This window comes from Lepisma saccharinum, chromosome 21 (assembly GCF_977018435.1).
Source record: "Lepisma saccharinum chromosome 21, izLepSacc3.1, whole genome shotgun sequence".
Classification (NCBI taxonomy): Eukaryota; Metazoa; Arthropoda; class Insecta; order Zygentoma; family Lepismatidae; genus Lepisma; species Lepisma saccharinum.
Genome location: NC_139249.1, coordinates 15027938 through 15049082, shown reverse-complemented (window position 1 = coordinate 15049082; position 21145 = coordinate 15027938). Strand labels below are relative to the sequence as shown.

Here is a 21145-nt window from a genome sequence, read left to right as displayed (position 1 = left end):
TATGCTTTACTGAATAATAAAACAATTGCTTATTCATAAGCTTAGTTTTACATTTAATAAAAATTATGAAATCAACTGTCCTATTTATAGGACGACCAACCTCTCTTGGGCACGCCACTGATTGCTACCCCAAGTGTCGACATCACCGCACGTCACTGACAAACACACACACACAGATGGTTCTGGCACACAATGTTAATGCATGGAAACAGGGGCGTCGAGTGGTAAAAAAACGTTCCGATTTCACGTTCTGATTAAAATGGCAGCCTTAAACAGTGGCAACGATTTAGGGGATAGTTGCTCCCCATTTTTTTGCCTCTTAATCCTAGGCCTTGTTTACCAAGAGAAAGTAAACTTTCCTTGCACCCCTCCCCCCGTTTTGGAAACCAATCGCCACCACAGGCCTTAAACATACAATTGTGAGGTTCTATCTATACCCCTTAAAAAGATGATGTTCAGCCCCCCCCCCCGAAAGGAATTCCTGGATACGTGCCTGACAGGATGTAGAATAAACAAGTAATGAAAATAGCTGTGGACAAGTTGCCTACCATTATATTTGCCGTCGACTGTACATGGTTGATATGGATTGACCCTTATACGACGATTCACACTTCGTTTTCCCATACTTCAAAGTGAAATTAGTGAATTACAAACAAGTTATGTCTACGGATTTGGATCGTGCAAGGATTGCAAGCTCCTCCTCCTAACCCCCCCCCCTCTCAAGTTCAAAGCTTGTGACTTGTGAGTGCGACAACCAACCGTGGTAGTACAATGTGGCACAGTTTGAATGAGTCAGAAATTTTTCATACTCGCTGAAAAACAAATGCCTTACGATCGCGATAAGAAAAATTGCGTATAAAGAATAACCGAGAATGAAATCCAATTCTTACGTAGTAATGTTTGTTTGGGTGGTGTCTATGATTGAATAATTTTCACAAAACTTGTTGCGTATGTTGTGTGTTCACAGTTTGTTCGTGTAAGTGGGTTATATTTCAGATTAATAGTGTTCCATACAGGGGCGGGGAAATACTGTTTCAGCAGCTACTAACAGCTAGTCGAGGAATGTTGGTTGTCTGTAAAGGGAACAATTACCGGTACTGTAGAAATCGTAATGTTATTAAATACTTACACGTAGTATTAATTATAATAGGCAGTTATTCACAATTTTAGTTCAGTGTCGAACGACTATGTAGTGTGATTTTTAAATAAGACGTGGTGGGTTGTTCAATGGAATGTAGTTTTTAAAATTACGAAATGTATGTTTGACAACTTTATTTATTATTTTGATTTTTGTATAGTATTAAAAGCCTAAAAAGAACAAACAGTTGCCTCCGACAAAATGTAGAAAAACAGCAGTAGTGAAGTAAATATTTGACATTTTAGGTATACGCCCATTTGGAACTTGTAGGATACAACCAGACCATTCAAGTAGTTACAACAGTTCTTAAGTAACAGCCCTGAATATATGCTTTTAAAAGATGAATCAGTTCAGATGTTTGCATGCTTCTCATAAGTAATGTTGCATTCGTGTTGTACCAACACTTTGAAGGAGGTAAATTAGTGAGACAGCATTCTGTTCACTTCATGCAGTTGCAAAACATAAAGATGTGATTTTTTTTTGTTTTCTTTTTTGGTAGAAATAATGTGCTTGTGTGGTCTTACAGGTGGACTTTTCATTGTGTCTCGCTTTCCTTTTAGTTTCTGATTGTGTTAATGTTTGGGAGAACTAAAAGGTATCCTGCTGTCCCAAAATGACATCCAGAAAAAGAAATGGTTCTGGGTCTAAACGACAGTTGAAGGAGAAGGTGGTGCAGATATATGAATCTTTCTTCCGGGTGAGCATATATTTTGGTTAAATTCTTTCTTCATTCTATGAATGAAGTATATTAACAGGAAATTAGAATGCTTACCAGTCTATGTGATATGAAACACGTAAAATATGTAACAGATTGTATGTTCTGCATAGGAAATATTGGTAAGGGTATTCCAATGTTGACTGTTGAAACATGACCCAGTCTGGGTTCTGATTGTGAAATGATAGGAACGAGTTTACAATACCGGACCACTCTCCAATTGTTATGCACTTTCACCTACTCACTAATTGAGACCTCCTAATCACGAATCTGCATGTAATAATTGGCGGTCGAGTATGGAAATCGAGAAAAAAACGAAATAAACTATGTTTTCTTAACGTAACATAACCCTACCATAAGAACAGTAGCTCCACGGAACATGCCATTCCCCCCGAATGGGTGTCACTTATCGCACAGCACTTTAGCAACATTGTGGTCTGATATCACGGGAGAGAGCTTTTTCATGTTAGGCAAGGCAAGGCATTCCTTGTCCGACATCAATATTCAAGGTTGCAAGATTGTTGTGCGTAAAGGAAGACCATTAACGAATTGCGAAAGAAAAATGGTTCCGAATTGCTGTGTATGGACAATCAACGTGGTAAATCACAAGGTTATTTTACAAGTTCTACACGTAAATGTACAATTTTAACAAGTGACCGCCAAATATGAACTACAGATACGTCATCAGGACACCGAAATTAGTAAGTAGGCGAAATTTTATAGAAATTGGAGAGTGGTCCGGTATTGTAAACTCATGCCAAATGATACATTACGCACTATTTACAAAAATTATACATAAATGCTCCTCAATTATGTGAATGTGTATATAGTATATAGATATATTTAATAACCCAGTGAAATATAAAGATAACAATTGAAAAAAATATATTAAAAAAGCAGGCTCATTTATCGAACAATATGATAGATTAGGTTTTTGTACGATAAATATCAAATATCTTCTTTCATGTGGGATTGATTGAATAAAGTAGCCAGAAGTTGGGAAGAAAACTAATTTTTCCACCAGAAAAGGTTTTTTTCCCAACCACTTCCCAATTTACTCCAAATGCCTTTGCACATAATACTTGGTATCTTGCACATATCATTATCATGAACGAATTGAATACAATAACTGTTTACTGGTAGTAAGTATAAACTTGATGTGAATGTTAGATAAGAGGTTGCATTGTGAAAGAAATGAGGAAGAACATTTTTAGATTTATATCTTAGCAAGCCAATACTTACACAGAGTGCAATCACGTTTATTCTTTTCAAACTTATTAAATTTTTTTATTTGCTTCCTTGCCTCCCCGGATACCTGCTGGAGGCACATAGTGGTTCAGATCTCACTTTTAAACTGTATGTCCAGTCCCAATTAACCAATCTGTGATTAAAGTTGATTGACTTAAGGGGAAGAGGGACAATTTCGTGCCAGTTGTGCTTTTATTTTTTCAATATCTTGGAAGTGGACACTCCTACTAAGAAAACCCTTGACTATACAGGAGAGTATGACTTAAAGTGATGACAATTTATTCTTAGTTTTCACCATCTAGATCTGGCCGCATCTCAATAATCCAGTGGTGATCATTTGAAATTGAAAATAAAGGATTCCCAGATAAATATATTGTCATCTTCACCTCAGCCACGGCAATAAATAAAAGTAGAGTGGGGAGGTAAGAGGGGGTGGGGTGACAGCCAATATAACAATATCACGTCAGTTGCAAAATGCATATATTTGGGAAAAGTTGGTATATGTGGGCCGGAGCCAGTGATGGAAGCAAGGGGCAGGTAGCACGGTTCACAAACTAATGCACTAAAGATTCAGATCTGGTTCCAAAAGAGCTAAGTTGGCAACAGTGCTCCCCAGCTGCACCAGAGAGGAGGACCTTGGGAAAATTGTCATTCTTTCGAGCCCAGGGTGACTACTCCCCTGCTTCCCCAGCTACCATTTTAATTGATGGGAGTTTGCATAAATGCAATATCACAGCAGTTCTCTGAGGTATCTAGCAGCTACAACATAAGCTCTGTCTCTCCTTAACAACACAATATATTTAAAAGTTTTTATGACTAAATTGAATATGAATATAAGTGTGGTTGGTGTCTCCTGCACTAAATTCAGCACTCCATGCCTCGGAACAAATTGTATTTGTTCATTTGGGGCTTTAGCATTGGAGACCTCATTGTCACCCCTGGTAGTCCTGTCTCATGTGCCATAAAATAGACTTTGTGAAGTTGATCAAGGCAGGAAATACATGTACAGTAAAACCTCGTTAATCTGGACAGGCAAAAAAAATTATCAGAATGCAAGGTTTTAAAAGTGGCTAGAAGTCAACTAGAGAACTTCCCAAAGTCAACCCCCTGATGAAATTCTGTTTCCTGGAGAGTTTGTACTGTACTGTAAAGTGTATTTAGGCCTATGCCCTTTAAATACACCATAATAAACGTCGTTTGTTGCTATAAACAGAGTTTTACTTTCTACTGTTCTTTTAGGTTATTTCAGTTAATCCGGACTTTCGTTAAACCGATCAACTTACCCCCCCCCCCTCCCCATTAGTCCCCATTAACGAGATTTTTACTGTATATATTATTTGCATTTTTAGGAAAGGTTTGTCATCAGTAACCTGTGTCAGTAAAAGTTCTAGGTCTGAGTTTAGCTAATTAAATTTTATTACATTTTGGTAGTGTTTAATGCCACATTTCTAATTTCTACAGGGTGAAGATCCTTCCCTTGGAAATCCAAATTTTTGGGATGAAGTCTTCCTACTCAAACCAAAGGTGTGTGATGTTGGATACTTTTTGTAGTTAAATTTAAGCTGTTGATTTCAACGATGATGTAATATTACTGTGAAAAGTTCCTGAAAGCTCTGTTGCGTATATTAAAATTAAAATAAAGTAAGAGGCAAAAGTCAGGTTGGATAAACCATATTATTCATGATTTTATATTTTTGTTATTTTGTTCTTTTGGCTAATTGCAATGATGAGGATGGGTGATGATTTGATGCAATTGATGAAGGGATAACTCACAAAGAACACTCATGCTCAGATAATTATTGAAATCAGGGAGGGACCCATGGCATCATAGCATGCTGTCCTGTGCCATGGATGTCGGCACATCATATTTTTTGTGTGCATTTGTTGAATGGCCACCATGGTCGCCAGATCTACCACCCATATTTTTTTTATTTGTGGGGGCATAAAAGAGTATCGTGTACACTAAGATTATTTAGAGCCTGGACCGCCTCAAAGAAAGGATCACAGACACCATCTCCAAGATCACCCCTCCCACACTAGTACACGTCTTACAAAGCATGCATTCAAGCAGATCGTGCAGACACTGAACATGTTTCCATTACCTATTAGTCATGTGTGGGAATGTACATATTTGTTTTTCTACGGTACAGTTTGAAGGAAATTTTGCCAAAATTCGCTTAAATATTAAGTAATAAACTGCATGTTAAATGAAATAAATGCTTTTTTTTTCAGTGAACCATAAAACTGTGTTTTTTATATTGTATCTAAAGATATCTGTTTGGCGGTTATGCGGAAATAGGTAATTCACTCTGATGAGTTCAATTTTCCACACAGATTTTATTTGCGGTTGATTTCGCCACCCGTCTGGTGGCTTCGTCAGGCATCTACTGTCTTGCTTCGGGTGGTGTGGTTTCCTCTTCTTCCGCTTGTGTTTGTGGTGGCATTAGTTGAGCTTTTCATTTTTCCACACATATTTTCTTCGCAATCGATTTTGCCGCCTGCAGCAACACAAGCGGAAGAAGATGGAACCATGTTGCCTGCAGCAAGACAGTACATGCTTGACGAAGCCACCAGACGGGTGGTGAAATCAATCACGAAGAAATTCTGCGTAGAAAAATGAAAAGTGAACTTATTTTGTGTTTTTATTTTGTCAGTAAAGTTGCATTAGTTAAATGTTTCTTATACAGTATACTTCTTCAGGTTTCTCACCTAGATGCCGAGATTCAAAAGCTGAGTGGGGAGCAGTTAATAGCCTTGAAGGAAAACATAAACACTCTGTTTGCACAGTGTGTTGCCACCCTTAGCCATGAGCATCATATACGTGTTGTGTACGCATTGCAGGTAAGTTTTACTAATTTGAGTAGGATCTTTGTTATTTGATGTAGTCTTTTCTTCATAAGGATTGAAAAGAGCATATTATATATGAGTGGTAGAATTGATCTTCTTAGATATCAGTGTGAATGATAGTGTTTCAGAATCCTAATTCTTTGCTTATTTTATAATGTACTGATAGATTACATGGCAAAAATGTGGACGACATCAAAATAAATTATTACAAGTAAGTTTGAACAGTGTGTGGGTTTCATTTCACCAAGGATACATAATGATAATTGATTGATTGAATGATTTGCTTTATTTTACTTTGCTTTTTGTGCCACTTTTGGCTAATTTGTGAGGATGGGGATGAGTGATAATATGATGAAATTGATGAATGAACACTCACAAATATCCATGCCCAGGCCAGGATTTGAACCCAGGACCTCTGGCATCGTAGCGCGATGTGCTAACCACTCTGACAAGAGGGCCGGCACATAATAATAACAGGGACGGGGAGGAGGGAGGGTTAATATAGTTCTGGACAAGGTAATATGGTGAATGAACTCCATTGGCAACTTTGCAAATCTTACAGTAATGCCAACTTCCGTGACAAGAGTGTTTAGCACAGTGTACTACGATGCTAGAGGTCCCAGGATCGAATCCCAGTCTGAGCATGGGTGTTCTTTGTGAGTGTCCCTTCATCATATCATCATGTATTCTCATTGTTGCTCAATGAGCCAAAAGTGGCAAAAAAGCGAAGTAAAATAAACCAAATCAATCAATGCATAAGATTAACTAAATGTGCGAAATGAATTTTGCCTCATAACTTGAATTTTATGTAAGTTGAATTTGTAAATTGCTTAAGTGTAACTTCTTAAAAGAAACTGCAATATTTATTATTATTATATGTATGTATATTATTTACACAGTATAATTTTATAAGTGGAACATCATGCAGCACTATTTACTTGGATATAAACTATAAAGGTATGAAAAAATATATAAAAGATTATAAAAACAAACTGACGTTTGCAATGGATGTCAAAGATGCAAAAGCTGCAAATATGTTCATACGTGCCAGGGGTGCTCATCAACCCCAAGGCCTATGATGCACTCCCCTCCCCAAAAGGAAGAACATTCACCCCTCATTGTGCTGAATTATTTACTCAAATTATTTTGGTGAGAAAATTTGCGGAACAGTATAATACAGACATATTTAAGCAATTATATATTTACTTTAGGTACTTTAGGCTCACTTTCATGTTTGCTAACATATATTATAACGTACAAAACTGCTCAGGCTCACTGCAATTGTTAGTGTACTGAACTTTATTGATCACAGTTTGTCTGCTTGACTAACTTTGTATTAATGTGAACAGTACGTCCCCGTCCCCCCATTGAAACAAATTCATTTCAACCATAACTAAAAAGGATAGCAAGTCAAACAAAATGATCCCCACATGTTTGTGTGAAGATGTATAGAATTGGTATAACATTTTGTCCCTCCCCCCAAAATTCCCATGACATTCCTGATACATGCTAGTATTTGTAATTTTCAAGATTTATTACGTAACTGTGAATTTATGTAAGTCAGGGGGTTACTGTAATTTGATTGAGTTTATTTTACTTTGCGGTTTGTGCCTCTTGGCTAATTTGCGAAGAAGGGGATGAGTGATGAAATTGATGAATGGACATTCACAAAACCAAACCCGAGTGGGATTTCAACTCCTCGCAGCGTGATGTGCTAACCACTCGGCCACAGGGTCCAGCTACTGTAATTTGAAAACTAGTAAATTTGTAGGGCAGTTTAAATTAAACCCGAGAAAGCTAACGTGTCCTGTGCCTACTGATTTCTTCAGTATTAAAACGGAGCCTAAATTTTGCAAAAAAAAAAAAAGAAACCCTATTTTATTTACTACAAAAGTTAGTATTTACTTCCAAAATATATGAAAAGCGTGGCAGGAATCCAAAATTTCATTTTTTTAAGTTGCTCGTTCACTCAAAGCAACACTGACTGGTGTTCACCCATGGCTTTGGGGCAACACCAGCAGAAAAATATGGTCATCCACCTCTTGATTTTGGGGCAGAATGCACAAATTTTCCTTACTTGTTGTTGTTGAGCATCTGCATTAGTTTGTTTTTGGCATTTCCACATTCAGCATGAGAGCAAAATCTTATGAAGTTGCTGTGAAAGTTTTGGTGTACGTAAATACTTAAAGTTTCATCCGCCAGACGACTCAAAATTAAAAACCGTTGCAAACATGCTAATGGAATGCTTGTAAAAGGGCACCGCTACTTCTCTGTCAGTCTCTTTAATCCAAATGAAGGTAAACAGGACGAGGAGCGGAAGATTTCAGTGGAAGGGAGTGAAACAAGAAAACTGCCCCACATGCGTAGTCTGCCAGACAACGGGTTAGCTTTCTAGAGATAATAATTATATTGGTTCAGTTTGTAATTTTAAATTGGTAAGAAGAAATATGTATCAGAAGTGGTCTGTGGAACATGTCAGTCTTGTTTCTTCAATACATTACACTTATTGATTTCCATTTTAGAACATGTCAAGGTTTATCCATGTAATGTTATTACTGTGTGTAATATATTTTTTGTTTCGTCACAGACATTGTGCTGCCTCATCCAAAGCATCTACAGGAAGACATCTGGAGACTTTGGATTTGATGTCATCAACATTCTTATGGGCTTTGACATTGCAGAGCAGCTGATGCAAACATTACTGGAGAGCATTTGCACCTTCTTAACTGGTATGATTATTTTTCTCGAGTGGTTACCGTAGTGTAAACAAGAATGATAACGACTTTCAAGTAAGAAAGTGATTCTTTGGCACATATTTTCAAAATGTTTTTAGTTTATATATATTTTTAACAATATTATTAAAGCTGCAATTGGCTTACCTTATTTCAGCAGACTCTGTAGTGATTATCTCCTTACTTTATTCCAGGTGAATTTCCTGACAGTTTGAAAGCCTTAAGCTTGAAGCTTCTACTAGTCCTCATAACTGGCACTGAAAACGTAAGCCAGAATACACTATTGGAGTATGTTATGATGAACAGCATTTTTGATGCTCTCAAACAGGTATGTGTAAGACAACCTAAACAACTATTACAGGAAAACCTCGTTAATACGATATTGGTTAATACGAAGTACCCTTTAATCCGAAGTTCTTCCCATTCCCCAGCCGATAAGATAGGATTTATAATGTTTTTCAGTACGGATAAATCGAAATACGGATAATTTTTAATACGAAGTTGTTTACATGACCCTTCCGCAAAACTGGTTTCGCTTAATTCGAAATAGACACCTGCGTAAGTCGACAAGAGAAGATCGAATGTGGAAAGAGCTTGGACGTTATTTTAACTTGACCTTGACATGTTTCCTTGTCCTAAGAGCTGCTGACAACTCGAGGGAAGCAGCCCGAAATGCCCGCTGGACATTGACATTCTTTGTCAATGTGCATGGGAGGTCAAGCTCTTTCCCCGCTGAATGCACCACCTTGGAAATATTCACCAGTGCCAGATGAGAAAAGCGAGATAAGATCGCAGGAATGTTCCAAAATACAAGACGCGTGGCGCCTGGAAGTCTCACCAATCTGTCTAGCTCTGAGCTAGAGATACAGCAATTTCCCGTGAGCGAGCAACTTTTGGCCTGGTAAAAGACAACTTCCGGTAACCACTTTCATGTAAAGCGTGTTCTTTGTGCCCTGTAGAATTTCATAAAAAAAGGGAAACTGTTACAGATAATCAAAGCCGCATAGGCCAACTAAAGATCGTCAACCCGCGTAATGCGTTGACATCTAGGTTTCCCGCAAAAGTTGACTGGTGTGCATGGTAATGTGATTTTTCACACTGCTGATAAAAGTTCGGTCTTCGACAACTGCGTTATTTTTAAAATGCCGATGATTTCCCTTCTGCCACCTGCTGCTCTAACTTCCAGCCGGTCTCATTGTGTTTACGCTGCAGCTGGCGCCAGTGTTTAGTCTAGCGTCTGGAAACCTCTGGCTTGCTGATAACTGCAGTGACTCATCCAGTGGGAAGGAATAAGCTTCATTGCTTCCAATCTCGCAAAGCCATATAATCCCCGCTTTTCTTCAGAACCATTAGCGTGCTGCTGTTAAAAAAAAAAAAAAAAAAACGCAATGCTCAATGTAGGAATACGAGAGGAAAAGTTTTGGCGGAGCGAGTGTTTGACCTCCAGAATTCTCCTGAAACCTACAATAAATTGTCGATTAATCTGAAAATACGCAAGTTTCGTAAAACTTGTTTTTAGTTCATTTTATACTGCTGAACTAAGCGGGACTAAATATACAGTTTAAAGTGGGATCCAAACCAGAGTGATTATCGAGTGCCTCACTGTTTAATGTGTCCTAGGATACACATTGGGTGCAAACATCGCAAGTTGTGTGTTTACTTTTTCAGAGTGTATTACAATGCAAGTTGAGGAAGAGTTTGGACTGCTCCCTGAAAAAGGGGAGGGGGCGAATATGAAGTTAACTGAAGCAAAGAATACGTGACTTTTTTTTTTACGATGTGTTTTAGACAGCCGAAACAGAATGAAATTTACAGGCCCGATTTTTTTGTTTTGTTTTGTGCCAGGGAAAGGTTGTGTTCTCTCCCAAGAGAATCTTCTCTTACCAGTTAATCCTGCAACGGACAATGTTCTAGTACATAAAATCCAATATTCATTCTGTTCGATTATCTCCCGTCTCTTGCTCGCGTGTGACTACTGTCAAGATTCACTTCTTGCAATAAACGATATTGTTTTCTTTTCCGTAGGTCTCCGTGCAAACGGGTTTCTTATGAACTAAAATTGTAAGAATTTCGTGGAAGAGCAACAACTTTGCACAATTAAAAGAAAATACCGTTTTTTATAAGACTTTTTGCCACAACATGCATCCCGTGCATAACCGGTTGTATAACTAGGCAGGATAAATGGTATTAACCGACTCCTTGTAATCTTTGTGTCCGCGTTAAGCTCCGTGTTCTCATTTTGTGTAACATTTTTTACACTTCCTTTAAAACGTACAATATTATTATATAGTACATATAAAGCTTATTTTCTGAGCTACCACCAAGTATAAAATATCCTTTGTGGGGCTAATTTATACTCTGCTTTCTTTACACCTGAAAACAGGCGCCATCTTGAAAAGTTTGGATAACTCGAAGTCGTTTAATACGAAGTTGACATTTTTTGGTCCCTTGAACTTCGTATTAACGAGGTTTTCCTGTATCATTTTTTCTCAAGAATGCTTGGAAGGATACTTAAAAATATTTGGTATTTCACTTTTACTCCCCAGAATTTAAAATTTCAGAATACTGTATTTTGTAAAAATGTGTTGAAGAGGAACTGTCACAACTAACATTCAAACTTGAGTATCAGTTACATGTGTATCTTGTTATAGTACAGTCAGCAAATTTCACAGTTGCTTGCGGTTTGAAGTTTAAGGAATAATAGTATAAAAATTGACTTGTTAATTTATTTTACTGTCATATGAAAGTGCTATTTTATGTAATGCGGTCATCATGATAACCGACAGCTGGCTAACAAGAAATTACCTGCAGAAGTAATATGATATGTTTATTGTTAAGAATTTTGTATAGACTAACAATTTATTAGTCCCACACCGTGGCTGTGCGGTCTAAGGTGTCATGCTTTGGGCTCCTGCTACGGGAAGCATGCAGGTTCGAGTCTCGAAAGAAGGGGGGGGGGGGGGTGTAACAACTTTTCTTCTGAGATTTCCTATGTATGGGGCTGGTGACCACTCACCGTGAGGATATTGGGGAGCTGCGAATGAGTAGTGTAACCCAGTCATGGAAACCTACATCGACAACTGACCACATGTCATCCAGTCTGAGGTTGGATGATCTCCCATCTTGGATGGTGGTAGTGAGGCCCTGGCCCTCACAGCCTGTTAACAATTCATAGGTTATTTTGTAAGATATTTACAAATGATTGTCCATGTTCAGTTGCATTTTCATAAAATGGCTTCAAGATACCCACCCCACCTGCTCATGCAAACATTTCCAGTTCGACAGCCAGATGCAATGTGTATCAGCTCTGTATGTTATATGTTAAGGCTCGCCTGGAACTTTTGACTGACGCCAGCGAAATTTCCTTTCAAAATACCCCTATGACATTCCACATTCTGAAAAATTACATGTTTAGAATTCATTCTGGAGCATTCGTGTGAATCATTGTGTGGTTTGCTTTCGCTGTTGAATAATTGATTGAATTTAAAATTTGGAGTGTGTCAGGACTTCAGCTATTTTGCACCCGTCACATGATATGGGGTCCAGCCCCTTACCGTATCTAGAAATATAACTGATAATGCAACGGTAATGTCGCAGACTAAAATATTCTGACTTCAGTTAAAAGCTGAGGCTGTAAAGAGGCACTCAAGACAAACAAGGACAACACACTAGAAGGAATTATAAGTGGATGGAATTTTTCAGAATTTGAAATATCATAGCGATTTTTCAAAAGTAGAGGAAATTTCAAAAACTGATTAGCTGGCATCACCTGAAGGTCCCACCAAGCTTTAACACCCACAACAACTTGTCTGCTCATGCCTTGTCTTGAACTGCATTTTTGTTCTAAATTCTGAAAAAGATATCCATGATGCATCCTTGAAGATTCTGGAGAATCTCCGTGCAGTATTTTTTTCAGCTATGTATTGAGAACCAGCGTAAACTTAAAATGAGTCTTCTTCCTTCTAGCTTCTGCGAGAACCAGCTACAAGGGCACAACATGGCCATGATGCAGTTCTGATACTCACTCTTCTGGTGAACTATAGGAAACATGAGGCTCCAAATCCATATATTGTTAATCTGTCCATCTTGGACGATGAATTGGCACTGAATGGATATGGACAGGTTTGTAATTAAGAAACAACTAACTTTTGTAAAATAATCTCTCCAAATAACTAAAATAAATAGCTTGAGTTGCGTGGGTTGTGAGATCAGTATTATTAAAATTTCAATCCTATAGGGGCCTCAATGTTGAAATTGTCGTAGCAATAGTTGTAAGTTCATAGTGAATAAATTTCAACCATTAAACACACACTCAGGAGAATCGGAATTGAAGGTGGTTCGATTTGTATAATAATCTACATAAGTAATTTGTAGATATCAGAATTACTTTTGCTGAAAGTGCATTTATTTTTTTATTTTTTTTTCATTTAATAGTGTTTAGGCTCTAAGAAAGGAAACAAAATATATGTACTGATGGGGTGAAGCTCATATGAAAATGAAATGTAATATGTAAACACACTTAAATTTCTCTTGATTTTAAATTCAATATTTTTATAGGCAAAAATAGCAAACATTTTGTGTAGAATAATATACAAAATACAAATCATATTAAACCGTAAATAATGTCATTATTAGGGCCTGGATAATTATGTACTAAAAAACTGAAAAATATGTACATATATTTGTATTTAAAAATTCAAAAATGTGTACTTAAACCATTCAAAAAGTAATAAATATGTAACATTAGAAATATCACATTACCTTCATGAATGTCCTATTTTCTTTGAACAAATTCCTCAAATCAGGCAAATGAACAAAAAGCACATCTGAAATACAATATTAGGCATACACGTTTTGAATTACTGTTACTTTTCCAACACATGTCCCCTGTAACAGTAAGATACAAAAATGTGTTTCAAATTGTCAAACACGAAACTTCTCCTGTTATAGTGTAACAGGGCTTTGTATTGACTAAATGATCCCTCCACTTCACACGAAGTAATTGGTGCATATTTCAACTTGCACAAATCTTCTGATGCGTACTCAATATCCAAAGCATCAGAGCTTTTGCCTTCAGTTAATAGCACAGATTGTATTGTAACCCTGATTCTTCTCCAAAACTGAACACATCATTTTCTTCACTGCATCCCCAACAGTTCCTTCAACACTTTCCAGGGAAGCGACTGTAGAATGAACAGGTTTAAGGCTGTCAGAAAGTGTTGGAAGAAAATGTCTCTAACAATTTAATGGCGATGCCCAATTTTCAGAAAAATTGCACTGAATGTAGGCAATGTCGTTTTTCAGCTTTCTGTCATGAAACATTCGTTGAGCTGTTTCTATGGAAGCTGCAGACAACTTGTTTCACGGAATCAAAATACTTCGCATAGTAGCTCGGCATCAATCCCCACGTCGTTAAAATCGGCTGAGGAGGAAGAGGCAGTTCAGGAAATAGTTCTTTGAATTTTTCAACTCTGCTGGGAGCCTTCAGGAACACTTTCTTTGTATTCAAAATCAATAAGTCTACATAATTAAATTTAGATCGGAGCAGCTCTGCCAACCGATGGATTGCATGCACAAGACAAGTGAGATGTAATAATTTTGGGTACATAACCTGTAAAGCTACTGCAGCTTTGCACATGTACGGTGCTGCATCAGTCATCAGGAGGAAGACGTTGTTATTTTTAATGCCATTCGGCCACAAAAGTCTCATAGCGTCGTTGAACAATTTTGCAATGCTTTGATGGTTGCATTTGGCAACAACTCACAAGTTAACAACATGGGCTTACCGACTTAATTCTGCTTCAACAATCCTAAACAATCCTTCTACATCAGTTGTCTCGTCAATTGACACCCAAATGGTGTCACTGATTTCCAAACAAATAGAGTTCATTGTTTCTTTTTATAAACCAGGTACATAATTTTTCCTGATTGTTGATTCATATATTTTTCAAGAAAATCAAGCAAATAGGGATATCAGAACAAACCATAGCACGACACAGATCACTAGAAAACTGAGATTTCTGAGGCCCTGAATGCTGCGGAGCTTGGGGTTCAGATAGTAACAGTTGCTTTTGAGGTCTGGCCTCTGAAGCACGAGTCTGATGACGAGACGTGGATATGTGATGCAATACTTGAAAGCGCTGAGCACAGGACACATTCTTCTCGCAAATCTGACAATAAAGCACTTTTCCATCTGTGGAGAAATGTTCGAATTTCCATCTGTGGAGAAATGTTCGAATTCCTCCGTAAAATGCTTTAGTTTCACACACAGTGGGGTTTTATCCTTGGGCATCTTTCAGATCGAACTGCACTGTAAATACTCAGTTCACAAACACAATGGTACTGTTCAATAATGTCCACAAACGAGTTCATCAAACAATGAAGTCTGGTCACTGTTGCACTTGCAATACCTTTATCGGCAACTGCAATTTCAAAACATTTCAGTTCACAAAAACAATGGGTACTGTTCAATAATGTCCACAAACGAGTTTATCAAACAATGAAGTCATAGCATGTGGCAGGAGGAGAAGGGTGTTTTTCTGAAAAACCTCTATTTCTTATTTTTCAAAAATAGATTTATTGATTTATTATGAACGTTTACACTATTTGGAACATTTCTGAGAAAACCGGACATTGATAGGAGACCCCGTTCCCGAGATATATCAAATCCAAAAATATCAAATATGGCAGATTATTTTCAAGATGGAGGCCGTCAGAGCACAGATATCGATTGTCTACTCAACTAAAAATATCTTTAATGATAGAACAATTAATCCTACCAAGTCTCTTGCTTTTATCAACAAGTCAGTGATTCGAGACTTAGCCTCCGGCCTGTGATAAAGATGTAATTTTTTGTGCTTTTGTCATGAGGTCTGAAGTCATTTTGCAGCAGTTGTAATTATCAAAACTAGCAAACTGTAACTTTTGAAGCAACAATAACAAATCCTGTCAAGAAATAAAATAGAAAAAGTTATCTTGTTGATTCAACATTGCGAGGATATTACATTTTCCTTCATTTTTTTTGCATACCCATTTCTCTTACTTTTTCATGTATGTTATGTACGTATTTGGTAAGTGAAAAATAAGTGTACAAATGGTTTTATTCTTCAGGTTATCACTGCTTCACTGGCAGATTTCTGTCGCCAGTTTACAGCTCAGCACACTGAACCGCAAACTGGAGGATGGCTTTCATCATTAACAAATATGGTTGGAAACATGTTTGTCTCCGATGAGAGTGGCATGCGTACGCAGCAAATTAGGTGAGCAAATCAGTTATTGTTAAATTAATATAATACTATTTTATGTACATGCAGTGCAGTTTTCAAAAACCAGCGTTAGCATGCTACACATGTTGATTTGAAGAGTTGAATACACTGCATCTTTTTCAGATTCTGCATGAAACATTTTGATAGTTGTACAGAACAGTAGTGTTGTTCAAGAGTAATGCTTTTCTCTTTTCTTTCTAGGGCCAACAATGCTGTTCTTGTGGCATTGTATGAAGCTGTTCACTTAAATCGGAACTTTATAACGACTCTTGCACACACTCAGACTGATATAAGTAATCCTCCGTCACCAACAGCTACTTTGAACTCATCACAGCCTGCGCCTGACCTCTCGGTTCCCCCAGTTATAGATGTAACTGTGCAGCCCTCCAATCTCCTGGTAACTTTCTTTGAATATTGGTAAGTGCTCTTACACTTAGTACAAGTGCTGATAAATTATGATTTAACCCTTTCTGATATTGTATGTGCAAATTTAAGGTGTAAATTGACCCGAGCTTGAACAAGGGCTGTCACTTTCATTGATGTATTTTGCATTCGAATATACACCAAGTGGATTACTTCTTTCTTTTGTAATTATATTCTTGCACAGGGTGGTCTAAATGTCCCGCATAATAGACTGTATTGCAATATTTGTTCAATGTGTTGGCCACCATTCTCAAAACACAACTGTAGACCCAACCCATCACTCGCAGGATGTAGGTCACCAAGTCCCGCTTTTCAGTAGTCAACATGGTTCCTGCACCTGCAAGAAGAAATCTGAAACATTTCACATTTATCGCCATATGCCTATGGTGCAGGACTTTTGGGCCACACTGTTTTTCAAATGCAACTGAACAAATAATATGCTCAATTCAGAGGATTTAAAATAGGAATGATCAAGAAATCAGATTCCAGATCTATATGTTTTGAAAGTCAGGGATAATCAGGTTATCCATTAACAAGATTGTGTTTTGTTAACAATAAACAATGATCTTGAAACTATGTAATATACAAAACAGGTGTTTTTTCCCAATTCCGTTGCGTCTGAGAAATTTTGTTAAACATTAGCTGTTACAAAAATAACCAATGTTCAATTTATAAATATACAGTGCATAATAATGTATGTATTTCTACCGTGATTATTTTATATCACTTTCCTACTTTTAGGTATTATTTGACAATGAAGGTGAATGATGAAATAGATAATTGGATATTCTTGCCTTACCCAGAATTCAAATCCAGTACCTCGTCATCACAAAAATGAAGTCCACGAGTAGGGCCACATATTTATGATGAATAAAAGGTCACGATTTCGATACAAAAACTGGGAAAAATTTGGGATTAACAGCTGTAAATAAAGTGACATTTTGGTGATAAAATAGTGAATAAAATCCCAAATTTGATTTGAAAACTGTAGTTATTACATAAAATAAACATTTCCTTTCTAATTGCACATTTATCAGTTAAGTTTATTCCTGTGTAAAGGAGTAATTTTTTGCCTCAAGTTTTTTCAGTGAAATTGATCAATTTTTCATTATTTTGCATAACACTCAGGATAATTCAGGCTTCAGAAAATGATGTGTCTGTGAATAAATTCTAAATTTCGTATTTAGATGTTTATTTCACATTTTGCAACTAATTTTGTAAGAAGACATGGTAGGAAAAATGTACCTTACACCTTTCAAAAACACCACACACAATTTCACATTTTGTGTTTCGTGTCTCTAAATGTGATCAATTCATTAATATTGGTCACTTGCTGTTGAACATTTTTTCGTTTTTGAAGTTATTTACACAATAATTTCTCCTGTTATCTTTTTAGTTCTATTGTAATGCAAGATACAAAATCGGAAGCCAGCATGAACAATGTGAAATTGTGTTTCTTGATTTTGACATGTATATCAGAGGACCAGTATGCAAACTCCTTGATGCATGACGTGAACCTGGTGTTCAAAGTGCAGCTGCATAGGCTTCCCATGAGGCACCGTAAAGTGCCTTTGGACAAGGCTTCTCCATCCCAACCACTGGCTTGTGCACTGCTGGGTAAGTTCACAGTGTCATACTTTTAAGCATCAATTTATCAGTTTTACTTTAAAATATTAAAAAAATACATTTGAATATAAAAATACCTGTTATGTAATCACAAAATACAGTTTCTTCACATAATACTAGTACAGATTCGATTGAAACCTCGAATTTTGCATAACTTCCAGGATAATTAACCTTTAGTCCCTCGCCGTTCCATATGTGGAACAAAAAAAGTATGTCCCTGTCAGCCGCGGTTGCATATATGGAACAAACAGCTTTAGATACAATTATCGAGGGTTTGCCACACTTATATTTGTATATTGAGGTTGAAACACTGATAGTTCGGTTCGGAAACATGTGTTTACGAAAATTCCAAATCTCCCCTCCCCCTGCTTTCTCGGAATATGTCACGTGTTTGGGCTCACACCTTACAGACACAATGAATGCTTGGTATTTACGATGTTGGTTTTCTCCAAGCTTCCAACGCTGTGATTTAGTACTGATAAGGCACACATTCTTCTTTGTGTTTAGACCTGGTGATCCAGCCGAAAGTAGTAGCAAGGGGGAGGGGGTCAAGGAGAGGCTGGATTGGAAGAGGTTTAGCGGTGTCAGCTTTCTGTTGCCTCTATGTTAGAAATGCAATGAAGCCTGACGACAGCCCGAGGCCAGAAGCCAGAATCATGAGTCTATCCAGAAGTATAGACAAAACAAAGGATTGCAAAGGCTCCCTCCCCTCCTCTGTTTAGGAAAGGCCTCGCCATAGACGTTCAGAGCAGTGGCTGTGAAAGACCGTGTTTGTGCTTTCCGATTGTGTGCCCCCTGAGCTGTGTTGAACTTGTGTTAGGTAATTTTTTTGTGATATGTGCTTCTGATTTTTTTCGTTCGCACTTGCATCTTGTGTAGCTACTGTGAATCCATTTGTTCCCTGTTGACTCGGCTCTTTGTGGAAATATGTCCGGAAGGAAATGATTATGCGTTAGGGAGATCGATGAGCTTTTATATGATACGGACAATGAATGTGAGAGCATGGGGTCAGATGTTGATCAAGATGATGACTTTGATGATGATGTTGATGTGGGGGGATATCTGATTCTTCTTCGGATGAAAATGACTCTCCTCTCCCAACAGCATCATTATCGACGTCATCAAGTTCGTCAACCTGGGGCCCGCGCACCTCTCATGTTCAGGGTCCAACTCCTTTACCTTTTACTGGCCGGCCCGGACCCAAGACCTCAGATTTGACTCATGATTCTTCACCTTTCGATTCTTTCCGCCTATTCTGGACGGATGCTCTTCTCGACATTATTCTGGTAGAATCTAACCGATACTACCAGCAATTTGTCGATGAGAATAATCCGTCCAGGGTAGAACCCACCATCACCCTTGGAGAATTATTCCTTTTCTTTGCCCTCTGGATCTATTTTGGACATAACAAGCACGACTACATGGACTCTTACTGGCAGACAAATTCCTTTCACACACCTTGGGTCCGGCATGTTATGTCACGCAACCGTTTCCGACACTAGCTTTCCTGCACTTTGCCGACAACTCTTCCCTTCCTCAAGACAACATCGATCGACTTTGGAAACTACGACAGGTTCTAGAACATCTGAGACAACGACAACGTTACTTCGACTTGTATCACCCGACGGAACACGTAAACATTGACGAGGCTATTGTTCTTTACAAGGGAAAGGTGCTTTTCAAGCAATATATCCCAAAGAAGCACAAGCGATTTGTCATAAAGCTGTACTTGCTTTGTGATGCTTTGGGATATACTGTTGATATGTTAGTTTACCTTGGAAAGGACAGTGCCAGACAGACTCCAACTGTGACAGCCACTCATACCCTGGTCATGGAACTAAGTAAGAGAGTACAAGGAATTGGTCATAAACTTTTTATGGACAATTACTTTACCTCTCCCAAACTTTTTGATGATCTCGCAACAAAGGGCACCCAATGTTGCGGAACTGTCAATAAGAATCGGCGTTCCATGCCCACTGACTTGAAAACGGGGAAGACCAAACGTGGTGACCTGGACGTGTATACAAAGGGGGACCGGACAGCTATACGTTGGAAGGACAAATGTGACGTCCGTGTGTTGACAAATTTTCACAAACCCCCCTGCACAAGGAAACTTCACTGACGACCACGGCAACCCTTTGAAGCCCCAGATCATACTAGACTACAATAGGAATATGGGTTACGTGGATAAGGCAGACAGAATGACATGTACATACCTGACTGACAGAAGGACGATAAAGTGGACGAATAAACTGTTTTTCTACCTTCTAAACCAAAGCATCCTCAATGCATACATCCTCCTCAGCCAGGTCTCCCGGACTCGCAGACATCGAGACTTCCGGATAGCTTTGTATGAAGAGTTGGTTCGGCGGGGATCTATGGAGCAGGCTGGTCCTTCTAGACCTTTGATTGTTGATCATCCACCTCCCCCTGAGATGGTAAGATTGGAAGTTTCTGCTAGCAAGCATTGGCCTAGAAAGACCAGCAAGCGCATGAGATGCAAAGTGTGCAACAAGAAAAAAGTTTTCCGCCGCACGTTTATTCAGTGCAAGAAGTGTCTTGTTTTTCTGTGCCTTGATCCCTGTTTTGAGAAATATCACACAGTACAATAGATGGTGAGTACCTATTTATATAACCCTAATTATTTTGCTGTGTTATATATAACTAACTAGCCCTCGATCATGTCTCTTTTTCGAACGGTTTGCCAAATATTGTAACCCAACATAATATTTTAGTCATTGCATTGTTCCACATAATGAGACTTATTTCACTTTGTATGGCAGCTAGGTACATGAAACAAGTTTCATTATGTTGCGAAAGGTCCATTCTTTGAAAAAAAGCAAAAGTTCGGGTTTTCTCCCCAAAGTAGCTGGAGAAGAGGGGGCAAACTCCACATTTTATGTTTTTTCATTGAAATTCGGGGGATGCAGCCCCCGCCCGTAACCCCCCGCAGTTGGGGCATCAAAATTATACATGGTTGCATGCACTGATGTTCTACCTGCAAAACAAAATTTATCCGAAGTAGATTGGTCCCATAGTGTCCGAGTTATAACAATTTTATGAATAATATGCAAATTCGCTGTTTTGAGGAAAAAACAGAGTTTTACGTTTTGCCTTATTATTCAAATTGTATTGCACCCACGAACATGAA

The 21145-nt window shown here is 38.0% G+C and overlaps 1 protein-coding gene across 1 annotated transcript in view; it reads left to right on the top strand.

Annotated features, from left to right (window-relative positions):
- Positions 1 to 812: 812 nt before the first annotated feature.
- Positions 813 to 21145, top strand: part of LOC146004462 (armadillo-like helical domain-containing protein 3) — a 122568-nt gene continuing 102235 nt past the window's right edge. The window contains exons 1-10 of the mRNA XM_083143318.1: positions 813 to 976; positions 1699 to 1835; positions 4563 to 4625; positions 5802 to 5942; positions 8536 to 8677; positions 8875 to 9008; positions 12647 to 12802; positions 15791 to 15939; positions 16147 to 16362; positions 17765 to 17985. Of these exons, the coding sequence (XP_082999444.1) occupies positions 1752 to 1835; positions 4563 to 4625; positions 5802 to 5942; positions 8536 to 8677; positions 8875 to 9008; positions 12647 to 12802; positions 15791 to 15939; positions 16147 to 16362; positions 17765 to 17985 (1306 nt within the window). The 5' untranslated portion in view covers positions 813 to 976; positions 1699 to 1751. The remainder of the gene's footprint in view (positions 977 to 1698; positions 1836 to 4562; positions 4626 to 5801; positions 5943 to 8535; positions 8678 to 8874; positions 9009 to 12646; positions 12803 to 15790; positions 15940 to 16146; positions 16363 to 17764; positions 17986 to 21145) is intronic.